General features: G+C 41.5%; 1 protein-coding gene across 1 annotated transcript in view; it reads right to left on the bottom strand.

Annotated features, from left to right (window-relative positions):
- PPP1CB (protein phosphatase 1 catalytic subunit beta) overlaps positions 1-17,983 on the bottom strand; it is a 29,638-nt gene extending 11,655 nt beyond the window's left edge. The window contains exons 1-4 of the mRNA XM_055725460.1: positions 17,655-17,983; positions 5,056-5,187; positions 1,402-1,632; positions 962-1,066 (exon numbers count right to left, since the gene is read on the bottom strand). Coding sequence (XP_055581435.1) covers positions 962-1,066; positions 1,402-1,632; positions 5,056-5,187; positions 17,655-17,706 — 520 coding nt within the window. The 5' untranslated portion in view covers positions 17,707-17,983. The remainder of the gene's footprint in view (positions 1-961; positions 1,067-1,401; positions 1,633-5,055; positions 5,188-17,654) is intronic.
- Positions 17,984-24,864: the final 6,881 nt, after the last annotated feature.

Below are 24,864 nucleotides of genomic sequence, written 5' to 3'. Positions count from 1 at the left end.
TTCTAATTCCAAATGAAGCTGTTCAAACTAGAGGTTTCCGCAGTGCTCTCACTTCCACTGATCTCTAATTATCTCACTGACAGTGGGACACACACCAGGCCATCTCTGGATCACTCAGTGCAAGGCATCAAGTCCCTTATTAATGGAGGGCCTTTCGAAGACAGCTGCAAAGAGGCAGGATGGCACTTCCTACAGGTAATTTGAAATTCTCATCATTTGATTCTGCAAGGTCCTGAAAACCTGTAAGCATCATTGCCTGTAAAAACATGACGGGTCCCCTTCTACAAAGAAAAGCACCAAATTAAGTTCCAATATTCTGACAAGTCACAAGCCTCAGTCAGATCAACACCAAACACTTTTTTCATTACAACAACAGGGCAGCACTGGGACAGCTGCCCACAGAACACAGATTTTCCAATAGCAATCATTTTATGTAGTCACAGCAAGCCATAGCCGACCTGCTCTAACGTTAACAGATGTCTTACTTCAAGCAGCAGGCTTGACTATGTGACCTCAGAGGTCCCTTCCACAACATCTTATGAAATCAGATGAGGCCAAGACTATAGAGCTGGGGTTACTTGTTAAAGTTACTCTTTTACTTCAGTGCTAGGCATGCCATTGTTAGCTAAGGCTGCACCAATAGACAGTAACAGCAACGAGTCATGGCAAATTAGGCAAGAATTCTAGCATTCAGTATCCTCCAGAGAGGGATATACTGATGGGAATACTTATAGATACACTTGCCCCTCAGGCACAGAGGGCCATGTGTACCAGATAAGAATGACATCTGTCTGCTGCCAGGTACACAGAAAAGCACAAGGTATAACAGCAGCCTTTACAGACAATATAAGGTTAAACATCTCCAGCTAAATATCAAGTATGCACATCCTCACTCCTTTTGGTATAGTATTAACCCAAATATCAGTTTAGACACAGCCTTTAAAAGCAGTCATCAGCTTACCTCCGTGACAACAGAAGATCTTCTCATCCACAATGGCTGCAATAGGCAGACAGTTAAAACAGTCTGTGAAGGTCTTCCACAGCTTAATGTTAAATCTCCGCTTGCCTACAAGAACAGCGTGCAACATTAGAAACAGAAGACCAACATGCGATACATATCACAACCGGACCAAAAATGTTAGCAAACTGTCTTTGCAGGGCTATACTTCTGTTAGTGTACTTAAGTTTCAGTCTCCTGCAACAGCATTTCAAAGACAGAAGAGCAAAGAATAATTCTCTAGAGTGAGATTTTAACCTTGGTTTGAAACGTACTTTTAAGAAGTTTCAAAGCAGGTTCACAGAATATTAAAATTCTTGCAGTATAAGAGTCACTACTAGAAATGTCTCCAAAACACAGTATTAGTCTGTTACAGTCTTTTCAAAAGAATAGGTTTTGCTTACATTCGTCATAGAATCCATAGATCCGATTGATGCTAGCACACTCATGATTTCCTCTTAAGAGAAAGAAGTTTTCCGGGTACTTGATTTTATACGCCAGTAATAGGCAAATTGTTTCCAGAGACTGTTTGCCTCTGTCTACATAATCTCCAAGGAAGAGATAATTAGCTTCTGGTGGGAATCCTCCATATTCAAATAATCGAAGCAAGTCTGTATACTGACCATGAATATCACCTGAGTAAGAAAATGTTTACTGAGGATTAGTGCAACAACATCAAGAGTACACAAATCAAGAAGTCAAGTCAGCTAATAACTTTTTATTAACTGATCTTAAAAAAAAGCATTAATATTTCCTTGAAAAACAGACAGGCAATAGGTATCAGAAAGGCAAGAACAACATTAATATTACAAACTGAAGTACTTACTACATGTAAATAACCCACAGCATCTGCAGAACTGCTATGTCAGTCATGAAGCCAACCCGAACACCAAAAACTACAGAAGTCTTCACATTTAAGTATAAGCTTTCTAACCAAGCTCTAACTTACTCAAATTAAAACAAGGTCAGAAAGACAAGCTCTAATGGAACAGCTACATGGCCAGGAAGACAATGAAAGTTGAAAGAAAAAAGTTAAGTCACATTATTTACTGCAAAAATAATCAGTAAAGAATCTAGACAGACTGGGGAGAAACAGAACATTGCGCTGGCAGAGAGCACCTACTTCAAACGCCAGCTGCCTGTCCCCCTGTAACATCGTTGTACTAAAATTTCCATTCCCCGGCACTTAGGGTAACTCCTCCTTTGATGGCAATTATTCATATAAAAACAGTACAGAGACTCAAAGACTGATGTCCCTTAAAAGATACACAACGCTACAGTTATATCATAGGAAAAATAACTCATGTTACTCTTCACACCGTCAGCTTTAAAATTAAGCAGGCTTTCCATGAAAAAGCTCCGTGTGGTGATTAAAACACCACAGCATATCACACCAGACTAGCCAAAGCTAACTATCTGTGAGCTGCCCATAAGGTCAAAGATACCAGAACGGCTCCACAGTAACTTGTAGAATACATGCAATGTCTTCCAGCTGACTGTAAAATTCATTACTGAAGGGACTGAATGCAAAAAAAGCTAAGCAAGAAGCCTTCATTCAGTACAAGCTGTATGCTATTCAAATTTAGTACCTCCTGGTCCCTTACACTAAGCATCCCATAAATTCATCTTCCCTTTTGCTGCTTGTTCGGTGGCAAAATCCCAACTTTAAGTACAGCCATTCTCCAGTACAGCACTAGCTACTATGGCCTTAAAAAAGCAAAAACCCCAACACAACACCTCTCTCTACAACTTTATCCATAATCCCCAAAAGAAAAAAGGTTCCCAAACCTTTACGCTCTCCAGTTCCATTCTTAGAGCATACAGTGGTAAGAAGAGTACATGCCTATATCCCTCTTTACTCTTGCCAATACTTCTTCCTTCAGGCAGCATTCTTCCCTAACTACTTCTCACTGAAGGAGAGGTATCACTTCCCAGTTTTCTTCTAACAACAGGGAACATTATCCGCTAATCAATTCCAGACAAGCTGAAGTTTCACTGGCTAAAATAATTTTCACATACATTGCAACAAGAATGACTGCTATTCTACTCTATTTAGAAATCTCCAGGTCACAACCAGAAGAAAATATAGAATGACTCCTCAATAAGTCATTGGTATGTTGAGCCTAGTACTCCAGAGCTACACTATAAATACACTCCCCAGACTTCATCACCACCAGTTAACTATCAAGTAAACATACAGCCGAAAGAATATTATAACTGTGTTTACTGTGTAGAACTACTTTCAGTTACACACGAGCCAGAGGGATCAAAGCACTTAAAAGGTAAAGGAGCATTTTACAGAAACAATTTTGTAACGGGGCCAAAAGCACTTACTATTCCATTCAAGGCACCTGGCATTTTAAAATACAGTGTCATATGGGTACAAGCTGAATTGAACTCTACCAGATACAAAGCCTTAAAGTAAAAAATGCACCTATTTTAAAATGGACATTTACATAAGAGTATCTTTCATCTTACACTAAAGCACAGCCATTCAAGACGTAAAGCTTATTTTGAACTGACATGATTACAAGACAAGACAATCCTATAATGAATGGTTCCTCAGGCATTGCCTGAACACACTAAAATAGTAGTTCAAAGTAGTAGAGCTGCATATTTTGCTTTTGCTGAAAACAATCACCTTTCACTTTTGTCTAAATGCACCTTAGACAATTGCTCCAATATTAAATTTAGATGCACCTGACACTTCCTGGTGCTATTACTGTGTTTGGAATCCAATCTAAAAACAACAAATGCCTTATTTAACTGTACATTTGCTACCCCATCACTGCGTGCCTAACACTCATTTCAACTATCTCCATTCAAACAAATGAGAAACTAAACTTGGAAGGATACTAATTATACATTGCAGACCTTGACTTATGTACAATCTAAATTTGAGGTTTTATTTCTTCTTTAGGAATACGATGAGACTACTGCAATCTTTTCAGTGTAGCATAAACACAACATAGTAAAGCTGGATTTTTACCTTCATGTCAGACAAGGTGGTCTGGTTTTTCCTCCCCACCCTACCAAGTAATTAGTAATTTTAAAATGACTTTGCCATTAGTGGTTTTTGTTTTGTTTTTTTTTCTTTGTAAATTGGTAATATCCTCTCTAAATGTAAGAGAGTGCTATGTTAATGTCTGCCAGGAAGAAGCCCAGGAAGAAGCTGATCTATCTTTCTGCACGTTAGTAGTAACAAGTTCAAAGACTGCTTCAATTTTAATACTATGACACTTTAAGAAGCCAAATTCAACAAACTGTATGCTTCTGAGACTGTTTCTGCTGTTAATAACTTCAAGGATTATTACAATACTAAGTACAATGCTTTTTTTAACAATAGGTTTTTTTACAAGCTTGCATACCTATTAACAACAGCATACTTCTGAAGCCTAGTATCTTACAAAGGCTTAAAGAAGGTAAAAGAACACACATTTTGGGTTTATCCACATCTAACAGTAATAACGAAGTTCGTTACAACTTCCTATAAAGCTCAAGGATTTTATTACATGTTAACTAAGCCTAATTTAAGCCTGCATCCAGTTTTATTTTTTCAGTTGTAAGCCTAACAATGCTTTCTTCAATACTATTTTCAAGTGTTCTATTTCACAATATGTAAAGATCTTTGTTTTGCTTATGCTTTCAAGAGAGCAACTACAACATAAACCAGTTGCCTTTTAAAGCAGCTAACTGCTTTTTGAAATAGCCATTGAAAGAGCAGCAGCTCTGTGCAAGCAGTCCCTAGGGAAGTACAAAGGACAAGTTGCAAAATCTGCACTAGACAAGGGTACAAGTAGCTCTTATTGCCAATGGAACTTGCTCCTATATAGTACCAGGAGCATCAGCAACCTATCAACTGCTAGCTGCCTTTACTCAACTTAATCCAATCCAAGATGAAAATTATATTTAAGATTGTGAAGACCTTGCTCTAATCCACATCACCCAAATCAAGGTCACTTGCCTATCTGTATCCTTCCAACCCACCTAGCATACATAATGTAATGTAGTTACATTAAAACACCTACATAAAACACATACATATAAAGTTTACATACCACAAATTTTCAGAGGTGCCTCTAGTTCCAAGAGAATAGGCTGGCTAAGAAATATTTCCCGTGATTTTATGCACAAGCCCCGAACTTCTGCTTCAGTCATCTGAACGATCTTCCCAGGACGACATCCTCGTACTGAAATGAGATGTTCAACAATTGACGGTAACTATCACACAGATACACAGTAACAGGTACATGTAGACAAGTTGTATTTCGAACTTATATCCCACAAAAAAGGCAGCAGCACACTCCAACGTATCTACAAAATGTGTTGGAATTCTGGATTCCAATGAAGTCTAAAGTTTATCTCCGATACTGTCTGTGGTAACCTGTACTTCAAGGTCTGTATGCATTCCTGTTAAATCAGGTTCTCAGAAGAGAACAACTCAAGTCTTTCTTTCATCCACATTTGGATAAACAGCAATTTCAAAAACTGTTTAAATTAACATTATGCTAAAGTATTCACAACAGACAAAAAAACCCCCAAGAATCAAGATCCCGAAAACACTTTTACATTAGCACAAAATAAACTTCTTTAGGACTGTTGAGTTCAACATGGGTAGCTAAATACAAAGAAAAAGCCACAAGCATATTTACACTTTTAGCAGCTGAAATGCCATACTGGGAACATCACACTAAAAACTATGGAAGTTTGATGAAACTTGCATTCATATAAAAAGCCACATAATGGCTCAAGTTACTGGAACCTTTATGTCCAAAGACGCCAAATCAGAATGAAACTGAATTCCTAAATCAGTAACTCAGGTACTCAGATCTATATTTAGCACTAAGTTTTCAAAAGCATTCACATGTCATTGCACTCCAACCAACAACCTCTGGCAAGTTCATCTGCAGCTGCTTCCTTCCACAAATATCTGTAGGATTCCTCTGTTAGAGGCTTTAATGTGTCTTTAATGAGGCAGTAAAATAGAACAAATGTGTTTGCACTTTGGCTGATCCAGTTCAGTCTCACATCTCAGCATGAACCAAACTTCAGAGTTCAAACTAGTAAGCCAGAATGTATCAGTGTCTACAACCGGCGAACATCCTGTTCTGCCATCTGCTTTAGATGGCAGCAACAATCATGGTAGTACCTACAAGAGAAAGTGGTACAAAACTTCAGCAGTTCAAATCCAAATGCTTTCAAACTCAAACATAAAAAGACATTACTTTGTAAAAATGTTAGCTGCAACTTCAGGAAGTCTAGTAAGATAGATTTGCGAACACAATGGCAAAAAACTAGTTCTACACACATCAAGTAAATTCCTTGATTGCCTGCTTCTGCTCTCCAAAACAGAGGAGGTAAGCTTGCAACTTCTTTTTTTTTTAAATATAACCTCCCTTTTCCTTTTATTTCTGCTTAGCTCCTAGAAAACACACCTTACAGAGGAGATCAGTATCGTTACCTACATTGTGCAATAGGGAAAAAAGATGAAACAGTTTGTCCTAGGTTACCTAGTACTACAGTCCAAAGTGTTAAGCTCAAAAAGCTCTGCTCTGGTTATCACTGCATACTTCTCCCAGTGTAACTGCATAACCGACCAATGAATTTTTATTTTTAATAAACACCAGACACTTGTTAAACTGAGGTCAGGAAGCAGCCACAGGAACATGTGAAAAGGCAGAAAAGAATGGTTTTCTCAAGCAGGAAAGCAATGTGAAACTAAATCCTGGGACAGTTCAGTTTATGTGCCAAAATACCAGGAGGGATAGTCTCTCTGCAGTAAGGATACACTGGAAATATTTTGCTCATTAGAAACTCGCAAGAACAAGGCTGTGTGGCATACAGGACTTTTCAGTGAAACTCTGAATCAGTACCAGGTGATATTTACCATATGGTAAGTCACATTCCTTTTGCTAATTAAAGATTTCAACTATACTTGAGAAAGCAAACAGCTTTTTAGCAACTTTTTTTTTTGTTATTCTTCAATGCATCAAGAGACTGGCTCACATTGTATTTTAATATAATGGCAGATATTGGACAAAATCTGGGTGACTAGAAAACAATAAATGCTTAAAGGCTTCCATTTCATCACATTTCAAAAGTTTATTAAGTGGTGCACTTACAGACATATCTTCAGCCCCATGGGGATTATTAGCAAAAAAAATATCTTAGGGTTGACAGCTTTGCACAGAACTTCACTATCCAACTTGTGAGGTGCCAAAATGCTCCAATAACCTCTATCTGTTCAAACATGTGCATTCCAGTAGCTTATAATGATCCCTTTCAGAGACCAGAAACAATTTTGATAGGCAAAATAAACTGTCCCTATACATAATAAAGCTCCCACCTGAAAGAGCAGAGTCTTAACATCACAAATGCTATCATTTTATTGAAACAATTGTTATATTTTAAACCCATGGCTTACAACATCAAGGCCACACCAATTGGGGTCACACAAGAAGCATGCAGCACAACTAGTTTTTCAGTCTCTATTTTCCTCTACAAACAGTGCATTCTTTTAGCCGATTTTGATAAACAATTAAATTCTCTTCTGTATTTAACTATTTTCATGTTTTGCAACACCAGTATTAAGCCATTTCATGTAGATTAAAATCAAGTGATGTAACTGCACATTTTTTGAATCTACTCTAGTTTCAGAACTCAAACCCAGGAAAGTCCACCATACAGAACATTAATATTACTGTAAGTAGCAACACACCAAGCACAGATTCCAAAATTGAGACAGCAGTTCAAAGAAAGCACTGCTTGACTTAATACTTAAAGTAACTTTGATCTGATCAATATTTCTTAGAACACCAGCCTTTAGCCCCCTTTGAAACTCTAAGGGAGGTTTAAACTTGGAACAACGGCATTACAGGTTTGAGGCTTTAAGTGCTGCTGGATTTTTGTACCAGAAGACACAGCGAACATGCAACTCCTGACTTCAAAATTAACTGCCATAGTGTAGTTCTTTGCTTTTTACATTAGAGCCTTAAATATTGCAAGCCCTTAACAGACAAACCAACAAACAGGGCAGCAACTTATTACCAGACTTTAGATTCTCCAGATAAGAGAAGTTTCTGTAACTATGGCAAGTATGTCACTCTCAGAAGATGAGACAACACATGCCTAATGACTGCAGGTAGTTCCAGCCCTTGGGAAGGGTACAAATCTGGGCCACTGCACCTTTGCAGAGGCACCCTCCACCCAAACAGTCAGCAGCTCCACATAGCAAACATGTAAGCTCAGTTACACTTAAGTAGTGCAGAGCCTGGGGTTTGATGAGGAATAATCACCAATAATATAGTTAAGAGTAAAGACGTTTTCTCCCACCGCCCCCTAATCATCAGTAAGGGTACTACGTGTTGAAAAATGAGAAGCTACTGTGACCCTAGAGCCTCAGCACTACAATGGATTCACAAAGGCACTGAAAAGTTCACCAAGTCATCACCTGAACAGCTGTGCCACAGGCTGTGGTACAAGTTCATAAGAAAGACTAAGCAAATCTTTCACCAGCTTACATTACAACTTGAATTTGATCAAGTTTCCTTGACTCAGCTGAGCACTGTACAGATTGTAAACAGAAGCATCTCTCACCATGTTTTTTCAAGAGCCAAATCCCCAAGAACAGATTTAAGAGGAGGCTATGAGAACAAGATCAAGAGTTTAAGTGATGTTTTTCAGACTCATTTATGAATTACCTGAGCTAACCACTCTTAAAACATGCAAGTCATAGCTCACAAAAAGCCTTTAAGAGCATTGGGAAAACCATCATTTTTATATGGCTGTCATTTACCCAGAGCAGAAACTGCATCTCAACATTAGACATAAATGAATTCTCTTTCATCTAAGACACAGATGCTGTAAACAAGCTTTGATTTACACAGAAGTCTTCAGTAGGGACACCAATTCCTGTTGTAATACACAATCCCACACATGTAGTACTGTGCCAGAACAAGCCTTTGATGCAAGGAGCTTAAATCAGAGTGACATAGAAGGCAATAAAGAGAACTACGAGCATCTATATGCATTTTACTGTCAGGCTATTATTTTAGCACAATAGCAATCCAAAAGCTGCTCTTACCAATATTAAAATGGTCTCTCCATCTACACAAGCTTTGATAAGCAACCTTAGCAAGTCTACTAACAGCAATTTGTAATCTAAGCATGAGTTGCACAGCAGCAGGACATAAAAACTTCAGCAAAACTAGTAATTTGTTTTAATCCCTCCAAACTCATGCTAGAGTAGCAGATTATGTAAGGCAATATTGGGGGGGGGGGGGGGGAGGCATGGAGTAACACTAGGGAAACTGGGTCAAAACCTGGCTGTCGGAAGTTCTATGATCACCACTTCTTGCCTTATCCTTCCATGAACTGGAGAAAATACTTTTAACCTACACTGTCACACTTAAGAGTGAGAGGCACACCAGAAACAGTAACTAACCTGCTCATTTTGGGGCATCAGTAATGGAAGCTTCTTCACTTACCAGGTCAGCTGTGGCATGCACAGCTGTCCTAAGCATTTATACTGTGCTCTCTAATACCAGACATGTCCTGTTCACTGGACAAAACACTCATGGTTTTAGCATAACATTAAAACCCAGACAGACTTCTCCTAAGCCTCATAAAAACTGTGCCAGGATGATTGCTAAGAAGCCGCCTGCTTCCTTCCCTACACTCAGCTTTTTTGGCAAGCAAATACATTTGTGTGGCCACACAGTAAACTGCACTAGTGATCTGATCTTTTCTTTCTAGTACAAAGACAAAAACCAAAACACAACAGGGACTGAGATAGTTCCCCAGGCTGAAGAATACATCCATGTGAACTTGGGCTAGAACTAGTGAAGGAATACGCATCTGGTTCTTCTTCTCACAGTAGCTCCAGCCAAGCTTATTTCTGAAATTACAGCTTTAGAGATCTATTTTGCCAGAGTATATCTAAAAAAACCCCAAACTACAACACAAGACTGCAAGCATGCAATTTTACAAATTACACAGAAGCAATTCCCACAAGCTTACATGCCCCACGCCCCCACCCCCCAAACATTTAACTACAACATTTACCTATTTATTTCTTGTACTTTAAAGTACTTTGGAGTATTTGATGAATCCTTAACAGCCTCTCAATAGTAGAAGCAGAATGGATTTGGAAGTCAAAGGTGCCATTACCTATGACTTGCTAAAAACAGCCCCTACACTGACTTTGGAAACGTGTTCTGAAGTCATCTGCTCTCAGCATTTTTAAAACCAAAGTTACGTATTTTCATGGTTTTAAGTCAGGAATACGACACTGGATTTTCTTCTACTTCCTCAAACATATTTTCTGTTATTTAAATTGTTCAGCTGTCATCCAGAAGCAGCCACTCCCTATCTTGCAGCAAAACACTGAGAGTTAAGCCAGCAACACAAGTTTCCAAACTTTCAGAATTGCTGTAACAGACCTAAGCTTGGAATGGCTTTCATCCATGCATTACGCTGGTGGACAACAATAATGAAGCCCTCCAGAGCTCTGCTCAATTCACTAAGCAGCATATTGCTGAATATACAGCTTGTCCGTATGGTGTACACAGCAAAGCCCTGTATCTTTCCTAGGGATAAATCACCCAAACTTCCCACTAAAAATAGAAGAATCAGCCTTCGAAGGAGATTTTTGCTGAAGAACTGTGCTTTTATATCCGAGTAATCTTAACATCTTAATAAATCTGCCTTCACCGGATGCCCTCGATAGTAAGTGTTTTGCTGAAGAACACAGTGATTGCTTGTGAACTCATTTTAGCAGGACTGACTTAAACAAATTCACTGCACAGTAAGAGGCTGCCCAAGCCTTTAATTTCTAACCAGGAAAATAACCAAACAACAAAGCGATGTTCTTCTACCCAAACTTGAATTTACATTCTTAAAATATATACTATCCAGCAGTATTAATGCTCATGAAGAAGGAGCTTCATTACGAACTAGTATGTAAAGTTGTTTCAGGAGATACCCAAATAAGCCCTTGAAAACACGCAAGAGTCCCCACACCAATCTTCCCCCATTTTATTTGCTTTTCATGAACCACTAGCTGCTTCCTTACACAGATGTTCCATAAACTGACAGTCTCTGTCATTCTCTATCATCCACAGCTCCAAGACCTGCTGAATTCAAGGTTGAAGGACAAGATCATGTTAGTTGCTCCATTCTGTAGGCAAAATGTGTAACCCTAACGCGTGTTGTTGGTCTATACTTAGTGTTTGCTTAATTACACTTGAATCTAAAACTCACTGAACTACCAAAGCTTAAGGTAGAAGACTCTCACTATGCTGTATGATATGAACTGGTAGCAATTCCTGTTCTAGTCCACTTGGAAAGTTCATCTAGCATAAAAATCTCATGAAACAAAGAATTTCAGTTTTTCTCAAAGCTGGACTTTCTTTTCCTCTAAATCAATGCTGATGAAATTCCTAAGTTTTAAGGAAGGCAGAGACAAATTACAAAGTTATGAAGTAACTCCTGAGAAGTACCAAGGAGAGAAGTTACTGAAGTTATAATACAAAAAGCTACAGTTTAACATAACTTTCACACCTCTTCAATTTCTCAGGTATTTAACTAATGTTATGATGTTGGATATACACACAAAAGCTTTGTATCAAGCTGGTATTAAAAAACCCCACTAAACACACAGAAAATGGTGCTGTGAAACTAAGACGACCTAGCCTATGTACTAAGACAAATCACGCAACAGTGGAGAGAAGGCAGTAAGAAGGTTTATTTCTATGTTCACATTTGAACCAGACACATACCGCAGAGGTACCTCAGGTTGTAGTTAAGAGTAGATCCCCTATACCCACCCCACTTCACTTCAGTACAGCATCTGACCCTATGAGTAATAGCCAAATATAGTATGCCTGACTTCACGGTGTTAAACCATAGAGTGGTGGGTGGCTTTTTTCCCCCTTTTAAAAAAGTTACATGCCTACATTTGGTGGTCGCTAATGAGCTTTTAATTGCAACTATAAGTATTAAAAATACTCTTACCTACATTAAACAAAACCAGTGTTTTTCTCCTTTTATACTACAATGTAGCTGTATTGTGAGTAACACCGAATGACTCAAGTAAAAACTGCGCTGCTGAATATCTAAACGAAAGTTACTGAATCATGTAGCCTTCAAGTGACAAAACAGTCAGACCAAAGGAACACCAGCACACACTGCCTGATGCTGGGCTCTTGGCCTTCACTGCAATTTGTCAAACCAACTATCCTATTCTTCAGGCACTTACGAAGCTAAACTGGTCAATACCTGCACTGCTCTACAAACCCAGAAACAATCATAATTCTTCTTTCTATCCCTTATCCCTGTTTAATACCTGTCCTCCGAGAAACATATGAAAACTGCCAATTTTCTTTCTCTAAAGACTATTTCAAAAACATCCATCACAAGAAACTCCTTATTAAGTTCTCCCTGTTTATTTTTCTAACAGCAGATTACCCACTGATTTCACACTAAACCAGGTAATAACCCTTGTTTATTCAAAGTTCACCTCCACGGTTTATGTTTCTGCAACAGATCATTAAGGTCTATTTTTTTTTCCTCCTCTACAACTGACTTTTTCAGTATCAGTTACAGAGCTTGTGGAACTGCAAGCACTACTACTGTATAATACACCACACCACCAGGCTGGCTGGAAATGTTAATTAGTTAAGACACTAACCAAACAAGAAATACATTATTGACCATAATACATTAGGCCAGTAGGTCTATAGCATTTAAAACAAGTACGGAAAATATCAATTATTTCATGAGCATTTAAAATCCAACTTCCACTTGAAAAATCAAATTAATATTCAAATTTCTATCTTTATCACAACCTACAAAATCTCCGAGAAAAAATGAAGGTTGCAGCCTTCTTAGAAGGCATCACTACACAGTAAGAATACTACAGAACCAGCTTTTAAGGTAATCAAAAAAAAAAAAAAATCACACTTCGACCTGAGCATTGAAGCAATAACAGTTTTCCACATCTACTGGAAGTCTGGCAACTCTCTTATTGGTTATTATTTCCCAGCTTCCTTGGTGGATTGGTACTGAGCACCAGCAGTCATCCTAGCCTCACCAAAAATAATTTTTACAGCAGATCCATATTAAGTTCCATCAAATTTTAAATCAGTTAGCTAGATTTAGGAGAGCAAGGGATCTTGCCTAGACAAGGTATATTTGCTTGTACAGCTATATAAACAAACCCTTCTCACAAAAACACAGCTTGTATTTAAAGCTGCTATATGTCTGGGCTTCTCCAAATACAACCTCTCCTCCACATGGTAAACTCCTTGGTGTTTACCAAGACACATACCTATATATTTGAAAGTGCAGAACATCCAGTCCAGCTGGGCTGCCTTATACCTAGAAAATTTAAGAGACATACACAGCACAGGAAGCCTAACACCCAGAGTGATATACAGCAGTCTTACTTAACACCACCCACAGCGCTTTTTACAAGTAAGGTCACACCTATTCCAGCATCCTTGCTTTGATATAGAGGGAATTTTCTACACATCACTGAAGTCTGAATTAACTTACAGCCAGGCTTAAATGTAAGCCTGGTATTATTCATCTAGCTCAGGATTTTTGCACATTTCAGGGCATTTCCCACAAAGAGATACATGGCATGCATAAAAGGGGCAAAACATAACACAAAAAAGTAGCAGTTTCAGCTGCGGAGGCTAAAAACTGCATTGAAAGAGGAATTACTTCTCTTGTTCATCCTGAAGAGAAGGCTCCCAGGAGAACTTACAGCAGCCTTCCAGTACCTAACAGGGCTTCTAAGAAAGATGCGAACAGACTTTTTAGTAGGGCCTGTAGCAACAAGACAAGGGATAATGGTTTTAAACTAAAAGAGGGCAGATTCAGAACAGATAAGGAAGAATTTTTTTACAGTGAGGGTGGTGAAACGCTGGAACAGATTGTCCAGAGAGGTGGCAGATGCCTCATCCCTGGAAACATTCAAGTCCAGATTGGATGGGGCTCTGAGCGACCTCATCTAGTTAAAGATTACGTCCCTGCTCATTGAAGAGGGGTTGGACTAGATAGCCTTTAATGGTCCCTTATAAATTATAACCCAAAGTATTCTATGATTCTATATTCCACATTTGCTGTACTCATGACAGTGTCATGTGTGTGTATACTCCTGTGCTGTCCACAGCTAGAATGGACTAGGAAAATCTATCCACCAGATGGCATAGCTGGGAAGGTAGGAAAAAAAAAACCAACCCAAAAAGTCAGCACACTGATGCAAAAATGAGGCTATCATCTACCAATTAACCCTAATCCATGACTAGAAAGAATTCAGAACACCAATGCAAGAAGGAAATGGTCTTAAGCCTAATTTGGTTTATTCATTTTCACGGTCACATACGAGTCCAAAAGTGGTTTTAGAAAAGCTCTGGAATTTTGTGTTCGAGTGATTATCAAAATATATCTTATACTAAAGCTCAAAGTATCTCCAAGATCAGTCAGACACACATCTAAGAGCACTAGCATCTCCCTTCACCCTTCTAGTAAAGAAACAGGAATGTGAATTTAAGTCTGGAGGTAGAAGAAATAAAAGAAAGCATTGCTATGGTCAGACTTTATCCACACAGTATAATTTTCCTCCAAACAGAAGTTATTTATAAGGTTATCAGTAATTAGTAACCAAGAACTAGACACATTGCAAGAGAAAGCAAATTCAAAACAAGTTCTCACCGTTCCCAAATTCACCACTTATTGAATAAAGAGGATAAGAACTTGATATATGCATAAGAACATGGCATTTAAAAGCTAACATCCTAAAAGACTATCACCATGCATCACACCACGGTTCAGCTGAGTCTTTCTGAACACTATCCTCAGTTTAGCAAGAGTTAATTGGTCTAAGAGCTCTAAAACAAGTACACTTTCAAGATAAGCATGCATGCACAGATATTAAGGGCTGGGAGAAGTTCTTCATGAATTCTTCCAAGCAGCCTGGCTACAGGCCACCTCATATCACTATCTCAGAAACAAAAGAAAAAAAATCCCACACGTGAAAGGTAAGATGATCCAAGTAGGTAATTCCAATCAAAAGGCAAGTTAATGTGTCATATAACCCAAAAGATACGTTGTCTTGAGCAACAAAGGTAAAAACAGTTACTGAAGAGCAAGAACTCATGACAGCTAATACCACAGCCTAGAAACAGGTCTCACCAACCAGCAACCTTATGACAGCAGGGAAGCTTACTGTTGCTTCAGCTTTTGATATGTATTTTCTACCCTTTAAAATTTAAGTGCAGCAGCCACTGAGAGACAACTGTAGACTGCTATTCAAACTTAAAGCTATCCATTTCACTTTAACTAAAAGTGCTAAATATGTACTGCATGAAAACATTTCATAAGTGTCTTTTTATTATTTCAATGTGCATTTTTACAGCTTAGAAGTCATTATTTCCTTATCCTTTAAATCAAAGTTGAAGCAGAGCCAAAAAAACTTGCTTTAAACTAATTAATTGCTCCAGAGATAAGAGTCAATAGAAATTTTTCTGCGCAAGCAGCATGGGGAGGGATTCATACTCACTTTACCAGAACAGGTCAGCTAAGCAACAGCATAAGCTCCAGAATGCAAGCTGCTAATTGTACAAAAAAAAAGCTTCACTGTGAAACACTACTATTCAAACCACAGCTTAAAATGCTATACGCTGGCAGTGCAACAAATAAAAGATGTTAAATAGAAGCAAAAATAATTCATATACAATGCATTCTTTTAATAGTTGGGTGGCTTTTTTTTTTCCCCAAAATAAAACCTGCAAGAATCTATTCCCTCGCAGATACAAGATCCTGTACAAGGCACTCCTACTACTGTTAGTAGGTGACAAGCAGAGAAAAAACACCCCATTTCCCTGAAGAATCTTCCAAATCTCTGCTCAGACAGTGAAACAGACAGAAACAGATGAAAACTGTAAGCAAAGCTTGGTTCAGAAGTTGCACATAGGTATACTAAAGATTAAAGTACTATGGAATACAAAGCAGAGATTAGGTTGCTTGGACACAAGGCACCCAATCATAAACCCAAAAGCTAGAAAGTTGTAACACAAGTATTTATGGTGTATGTAAAAGGTATGGAACACGTACTTTAAGTCTTAGTTATATAATAAAAATAAGCAGACTAGTTTTTAGGATAATTGGGAGCAGAACAATCCAACAAGTTGCAAACCAAAACACTGCAGAATCCCCTCTTAAAGCAATCTATATTTACATAACTACACTGATGAGCAAAAAGTACCTTCGAAACACGTTTTTTAAAGAGTCTCTCTGAAAACCCACAACCACACGTACACGCATTTCAATGTCCCAAAAAAATCTGTACTATGAAGCCGGTGTTTACTAGGTTACTATTAGGTTTGTCTTAAAAACCTACCTACTAATATGGATTTCAACAGCCAGAAAAGGGAGTTTTATCTGTATCGGTGACTACAGATACATTTTGATGATGTAAGTGTAGTATGAAGAAACATGCTGATACGACACTGCATACCTTAAATCACAAACACACACAATTACCCAAAGCCTTTATGTATTTTCAAAGATTGATTTTATTCTTTATAATTAAGTTTCACATCTGAAGAGAACAGATAGCAACAACTAAAAAAGTCCTCAAAGTCCTAAAAACTTTGCTTTGCACCAACTCAGCTGAACAAAACTTTCAGACTTAACGCGTTTCACTTCCAGAACTGCACGTACTCCATAGGCTCCTTTTTACATGCCTTCTGCAAAGCGACCCAACTATCCGAGGAGTACAGCAATCAAGTGAACAGCACATACCCATGCATGTACTCATCTCCAATACACCAGGTGCTTTAGCTGAATGTGGAATTAAAGATTAATGGGAGTAGTCTAAGACGACTAAACATTCAAGACATAACTTAAATAAAAAGAAAAGGCTAGCTTTTCCAAAAAAGGAAGTCAGTTTCCTCCTTAATTTAAAAGAAAGGCTATGTAGTACACACAGAACCCTTCACAGCATTTATTAGCCATCCACGACAGCCACTTTTGGAGGCTGCCCCGCAGGCAGGCAGAGGAATGTCAGCGCACTAAGCCCCTCTGCTTCCACCGACACTCACGTACACACAGCTCCATACTTAACGCCGCTCGTACACGTAATTTTAAACACACAAGGCTGCGACTAACCGAACCTGAGGAAGGGACGCGGCCTCCGCTAGCCAGGTTTCTCCAGCTCGCCCCCCAGCCAGGCAGCTGCAGCGGGGTGGAAAAGGGAAGAAGGAAATAGAGACTCCCCCCCCCCCCCCCCTTTTAAATAGGAAGGCAGCCACTTCACCTACGCGGGAGGCCGGACCCCCGCGCACACCAGCGCCGCCAGCACGCCGAACCGCGCCCCCCCCCTCCGAGGGCTCGGCAGGGCCGGGGCCGGGCACCCGCGAGGCACGCCAGGCCCTCCCGGCCGCCACCCCGCGCCCGGCGGCGCAGGAGAGGCGCTGCCCCCGCTCCCCCGGCCGCAGCGCGGGACGAGCCCGCCCTGCCCGCTCCCCCCACCCCGCCGGCAGCCCCGGGCCCCGCGGGGAGGCCGGGGGGAGGCGACGGTACCCCCCTCGCCCTCCGCGGTGCCCGCACAGGGCGGCGGGCAGGCGGGGCCGCCCGGCGCCTCGCTCACCTTCCAGCAGCCGGGTGATGAGGCTGTCCACGTTCAGCTCCCCATCCGCCATTTTGTGGCCACCAGACTCAGTCCCGGGCGGGGAGAGGGCGGGGTGGAGGGCGCTTCGCGGAGGAGGAGGAGCAGGGAGCGGTGGCCGCGGCTACAGTGGCTCCCCCCACCCTCCTCCAGCAGTCCCCTGCGGCCGCCTGGCTTCTCCCGCGCTGGCAGCCGAAAGCGCCGCGCCCGCTCCCTCGCAGCTAAATGGGGGGAAGCGGCCACCCCTTCTCCCTGCGCCTCCTCCCCGCCTCAAAAGCCGCCAGGGCGCATGCGCCCCCTCGCCCGACCGCCTCGCCCGCCGCCGCTCCGTGCTCCAGGCACCGCGCAGGCGCCGAGGGTGCTGGCGGGCTCGGGCGCGCATGCGCAGCGCGGCACCGGCCCGCCCTGCCTCCTTCCCGCGGGTCCCCTGGTAACCGCCCGGCCGCGCCGTGCCGTGGGCGTCGCTCGGTGGGGCCGTGCCCGTCACCTGCCGGTGCGGGAGCTGCCCGGCCCCGCGCCCCGAGCCGGCCCGCCTGCCCTGCTGCTGTCTGACCGGCCCGGGCCGGGGCTCCGGGACCCGCGGGGCTTCCGCTGGGTCCGGCTCTGGGTCAGCGCCTTCAGGCCGCCGCGGGGCGCGGGAGCTTTCCCTGTCAGGGCGCCAGCCACGAGGGGCCTCGCTGTTAACTCGGCGGGCGGCTCCGAGAGCGTCGTGGATGTGGGGGTACTCGGCCCTTGCCATGTGCCCCACCTCCTTGTGGCCTGTTGCTGCCCGAAAGCGGTAGCTTTGCCTTAAGTTATGGACAAAAGGCAAGAAAACGAGTCCTAGAAGGCTGTGCGTAACCTGTGTATCACCCCTTCTGCTGAAACTGCACCTGTGAAAGCTCAGTTTATGAAAAAAATCTGTCAGAACTGGAATGACAAGTTGTGCTCTTTATAGCCCTCTTCTAACACAGTTGTCGGAGAAAGCTAAGCAATATGGTTTATGTTTCACTATGGCTGGACCTGCTAAGAGTACTTTTTTTGGTGATTTCTCAAACTTTGTGATGAGCTCTGAAGACACGTCAGCTTACATACTTCTGTCAACAGATGCTTGCCTTGGATGGACAGATAAGTGCTTTAAAATATAGGTGGTGAAAACTTCTTGTGAACTGGAACAGCAGACAAATAACGTCTATGTTGACAAAATAACAAAGTACAGATGTTCTAGGAAAAACAGGCCACATATTTTTATGCCTAAATATAGATGTTGATGTAGAAACTTATCTCTGCGAGCTCGAACTCGGAATTTTTCCATCAGTCCGTATAAGCCAACAAAACCCTGTCACCTTAAATAATTTCAAACCTCAGTTTTTTTATCTCTTGATTAGGAGAAGATGAGCATGAGCAAACCAAAAGCAATTAGGACAAGGCGAGGCAACAATTAGATGTCAGATGATGCTAGGTGTCCAGACAGTCAGGTAAAAGAGCACTCTTTTGAAATACCTACACAATGATAATAAAATTTCACATAACACACTAGGGAAGTAAAAGAAACTCCAGAATAAAGACTCATTTTGTGTCTCCATTTGTAGGCAGCATATATGGAAATGTAATTCCAATTCATCTGCTGAAAGCACATACAGCTATCCTTTCTTATTTTTCAGTCTGCTAGTAGTGTAAATCTAAATTTAAAAAAATCTTTAAATATTTTTCTTTCATTTTTTGTCAAACCAGTAAAAATAATTATTCAGATTTTAAAAGGATCTTCCTTGTCCCAACTACTTTATTGCTGCCAAAACTAATAGATCTGCAGTCCCTCTTGAGCTTTCAGGAATTGTCCCAGTTTCATTTCACACAACCAAACTGCCCTGAAGGTTATTTTAAGCCATTGCAACATCAGGTTCAGACATAATAACATTATATTATCACAGAACGTTCTGCATTGACAACAAAATGGCGAAATGAAATTATTTTTCACTGTGACATAAAGACACAATTAATGTATTGCAAAACTTGAGAAGATACTAAACTTTCAGATACACTGAACAAAATGTAATCCTTTAACACCAGTTTTTACTAGGCATGTCAGCATGTTCCAGAAACAATTCATACCATAATAACAATTTAATAGTGGAAATGCTGTGGAACTGAACAAGCTGCAAAAAATACCTCATTTCTTTCCTTGTAGATTCTGTGCCAGTGTCTTATTTTATTATGCCACATCACATCACATCTGAACAGGTTGACCTGTATAACCTGTGTCATTGCATTATTGGGGATCTTTGGTAAATGCATGGTTTAGCTTTTCCTACTCCATTTCACTACTACTCTGTTTTCTCAGTTTTCTGAAGGATAGCATCACGCTGGGTTATACAACGAGGAAAGCCCACTGGTACTGCCCTTGATGTCAGAGGCATGACACCTCATGGAACACATTCCGGTTCCCATCACAGCTGCATCCCAGCTTGCACACTGCTACATGCATTCCCTCCTTCTCCATCACCCCATGTAGGGCGAATGTAGCTGGGTGACAGAGTTGCTCCCCAGTTGTATGTGTGTTGTCAGATGGGAGGATGGTCACCTGACTGTGCTGCATAAACCCAGAAAGTTTGTCCCTCTTCCCTCCTTGCTTCGTTGCTTGAGCGGGGAAATGAAGACGTGAGTTTCTTCCCCAGTGGGTAAAACTTGACATGTACGTGGTTTATGTTGACATAATCCCAGTACAGTAAATAGAATTGAAAGATAAGAGAATGAGGCCCTTTGTCTTCTGTGATTCAAAAAGAAATAATGTGGACTGCATGCATTTTCTTTGATGAAGGGGGTATGTTCAGTAATTTTTGGCATTGTACCATGCACAGATACAGGCCAAAGATACCTACCTGGTGGTGCAAGTAGCAGGAGGAGCTGAACATCACTGATGCCTGTGGCAAATTCTCATTAATAATGCTCACACTTCTAAACTTCCTTTCAGTTATTTCAAAATTTCCTCTTATGTCCACCAACATAGTTTTGCTTCTAACTTTCCCCTACTTGGTCTCAGTGTCATTTATCCTAAATATCCTGTGTGTCAACTTTCCTCATCCACATGCCGTCTCAAGGTGTCCTTTAATTTCCAGTGCTCTTCTGCTGAGTTTCTAAGTTTTGAAGGACAGAAATTTTCAAAGTAGGTGGCAAAAAGGTTATTTGTTAGTGTCATTCCCTGAACTGTGGCTCCTAGACATGAGTTCTCATTCTGCTGCTGTGAATTCGAGACAGTTGTGTCCCCAGCTACAGAGCACTGTCAGCATCTCTGACGTTACCTACTCTTCCCTAGTAACCTTACGTTGGTTCTGCCAGTACTTCTGCTACCCGCTGTTTTAAAGTTAGTGAACTACATGCACTTTTAAGTTATTTACTATGCCATTGTAACTATCAAAAGTCATGGCCCCAGCTACATTGCCCTCCTAGGTCTGTCATCAGTTAGCTGCTAGGCAGCACATGGCAGTGTTTTACAGCATTACCCCATCACTACAGCTTGTTTTTAACGTACTCTGTCACCTTTGCAGCCTGTAACTCAGGGCTTATTGCAGCTGTTACGTGGACGGGAGGAGGAAGCCGCGAGGAACCATGTGGTTAGGTTTCCAGCATGTAATTAGGAGCATATTCTCCCTGGGCGGTGATAGCTGAACCGCTGCTGCCTCCTCAGTGGCCTTCTTTTTAGTGTCTGACTTGAAACAGAAATTAGTGATCCAAATCAGGAATGGATTTTCTCTAGGATAGTTTGTTTACAGAATATTCACAGGTCCTGTTTCTTTAGTCAGAAATGGCAAGAAACTATATCAAGGTAATCTCAAAATTTACAGACTGCAGATAAATAATCACTGTTTTTTTCCAAAAGTTTAAATTCAGAGATAGGTGCAGAAAACCAAACAGATCCCATAGCACTTTATGACCCTTTTTCATTTCTCATTAGTATTTACACTAAAGCTGGGTAAATGGTAGGTTTTGTTGTGTCCTTCTAAGATTTAAAAAAGAAAATTCCTACTTTTCTACACTGAACCAAAAAAAAAAGATTTTCTCAACATTCCTGAGAACTTAGGGAAGGAGGAGGAGAGTCCCCAACTAGCCAGTGGTTTGGGTTTGGAGGCACATACCTAGGATATGAAAAACTCTGAACTGCTGCATCCAAGGTGGGTCTCTTGGTATCACTTTTTGAAACAGCAATACTTCCTACAAATACTTAAATGTCCACTGGGGCAGGGACTTGAATCTGAATCTGTGTCGAGTGAAGGACAACAAGAAGGTCTTCTTCAAGTACATCAGTATAAAAAGGATGACTAGGGAAAACATGGGCCCGCTGCTGAATGAGGTGGCTGTCCTGGTAACAAAGGACACACAGAAGGCGAAGTTTCTGAATGCCGCCTTTGCTTCAGCTCGCACTGCCAAGGCTGGCCCTCAGGAATCCCAGACCCTGGAGGCAAGAGAGGAAGTCTGGAGAAAGAAAGACTATCCCTTGGTCAAGGAGGATCAGATTAGACATCACTTAAGCAAACCTGACAGCCACAGATCCATGGGCCCCGATGGGATGCACCCATGAGTGATGAGCGAGCTGGCAGATGTTATTGCCAGTTCTCATCATCTTTGAAAGGCCATGGAGAACAGGAGAGGTGCCTGAGGACTGGAGGAAAGCCAATGTCACTCCAGTCTTCAAAAAGGGCAAGAAGGAGGACCCAGGCAACTACAGACCAGTCGGCGTCACCTCCATCCGTGGAAAAGTGATGGAACAGCTCATCCTGGAGGTCATCTCAAAGCATGTGGAGGCAAAGAAGGTCATCAGGAACAGTCAACGTGGATTCACCAAGGGGAAATCATGCCTGACCAACCTGACAGCCTTCTATGATGGAACAACTGGCTGGGTAGATGAGGGGAGAGTGGTGAATGTTGTCTCCTTTGACCTCAGCAAGACTTCTGACCCTGTCCCCATAACGTCCCCATCGGTAGGGTCAGGCAGTGTGGGTTAGGTGACTCCTGCACCTGGGGAGGGACAACCCCAGGCACCAGCACAGGCTGGGGCTGACCTGCTGGAAGGCAGCTCTGTGGACAAGGACCTGGGAGTGCCGGTGGGCAGCAAGTTGCCCATGGGCCAGCAGTGTGCCCGTGTGGCCAAGGTGGCCAACGGGACCCTGGGGTGCATTCGGAGGAACGTGGCCAGCAGGTCGAGGGAGGTGATCCTCCCTCTCCGTGCTGCCCTGGTGAGGCCACATCTGGAGTGCTGTGTCCAGTGCTGGGCTCCCCAGTTCAAGAGGGACAGGGAACTACTGGAGAGGGTCCAGCAGAGGGCTGTGAAGATGATGAGGGGACTGGAGCATCTCCCTGATGAGGGAAGGCAGAGAGAGCTAATAAGTCAGATTCAGCCTCCCCAGATTCCTGTCATACATTTATTTGCTCATCATTACCTGGGCAACTTTGGTGAGCTCTCAGTTTTAATTTTCAGATTTATAAAATGGGAATAATAACATATATGAACCTTTCTAGAGAGTGAGGAGACGTAACTAAAATATTTGAAACACATTATGGGATCTTAGGTAAATACACAAATGTGTTTGCTATAACCATCAAAGCTTTAGTAATAGCATTTTTTGAAGAACAAGATTTTTTTGTAATTAATACTGACCTTCAGTTCCTGTGAATGTAGTTATGCCCTCATTGCCTTTTATTCATACTTAAAAGGCAGGGCAGGTCTAGATGTTCCCTTATTTTCTCTGGAATTAAAACAAGAAAACAGATTGTTGATGTCAAGAACCAGTGCTGAAATAGTTAAAAAAATAGGATAGAAATTTCGATCCATTTCAGCGTGGCTTGAAAGTCTTGTTTTGAAAAGAGCAGCTCCCAGTGCCACGTCCAGATAGCTCCCAGCTGGGTTAGGGAGCCTGGGCAAGATAAGCACTGCCTTGAAGGCATGGGAGAGCCTCCACAGAGCCCCACGCAGAACACAGACAAGTGAGGTGTACCCAGTGGTACGTATCACAGATTACTCAATCTCTTGATGTCAGAACTATTTAAAAGTGTGAGGAGGGTTTTTTTAAAATTATATTTATTGGCATATGATACAATCTTGGTTCCCCGGCAGCCTGTCCTACTGCCCACAAACTATCAGAAATACACAACACCTGCTGTGGCGTTATTCCCCAAGCGAGGAAGGGGGAAGGAATTCTGAGGCAAAACAAGGCAAGTAATTTGGGCTTGCAGGATCTGCAGTTTGGGGAATGTCAATCAAGCTTCTATTCCACTGCTTTGGAGAAAAAAATGCTCGTCTCCTCCTGTTTCCCTGGAAGGAACAGCTGTGAGAACTGAAAGTGTCTGCATCCATTTTCCTAAGTAAACATGGGAATATTTAGTTTCAGCAAAACCAGATGGTTTATGCCCTGTCAATATGCTGGCATTTGACAGCAGCAGCCAGAGTTTCACAAAATGCGTGCAGAGCATTAGAAAGAACTTTAAACTGAGGGGCCCAACACAAGAAATGAAAGCTATGAAGGTAGTAATAATAGGTGGACAAAAATGACAAAAATTTAATTCTTTAATTCAGGGACCTCCAAGTGCTCTCTCAATACTATTAATCAGACTACATAACAGTCCGTGAAGTAATTAAATTTTGATATACATTTCTCACAGAGGGTTACACTAAAGATGAGAAGGTGAATGAGTTCCTCCAGGTTATGCAGTGAGTCACGGTCTGGTCTCCTGCGTGCTGTGACCACTCACGTGTCTCTTTTCTGGCTAATGCGTCTCTAGTGCACTGTCCTCAGCCATATTCCCAGGACACAGTTTTTAAATGTGAAACCGTTACTGTTAATAGCACAGGGACAGGATTGCGGTGTATGCAGCATACATCGCCATAGCTGGGACATCTGAGTGCTCTATAGGGAATTCATAATATTATGAAGGGATTTGTGAACAGCCCTCAAACCTCTTGCTAATGGAAGTTGCAATGGGTGTTAAGTGTCTGAAGATGCTTAATTATTTGGCGATTTTTATTGATTTGTGTTGTTATCGCTTAACATAACTGTAGTAACAAGGCATCTTTTTTTCTACTGATCTGAAAGTGGTTTTCAGCCACTGAATAATTAAACTATGCAATTCTGATAGGTACACACTGTTTTGTTGGACTACTAGGAGGCTGGTGTGGTTTGCTCAAGATTACTCATACCTTGGAGAGCGAGGCTACAGGGGC

The sequence above is a fragment of the Falco cherrug genome, chromosome 13 (genome assembly GCF_023634085.1).
Source record: "Falco cherrug isolate bFalChe1 chromosome 13, bFalChe1.pri, whole genome shotgun sequence".
NCBI classification, from domain to species: domain Eukaryota; kingdom Metazoa; phylum Chordata; class Aves; order Falconiformes; family Falconidae; genus Falco; species Falco cherrug.
This window is presented reverse-complemented; position numbering and strand designations above follow the sequence as displayed.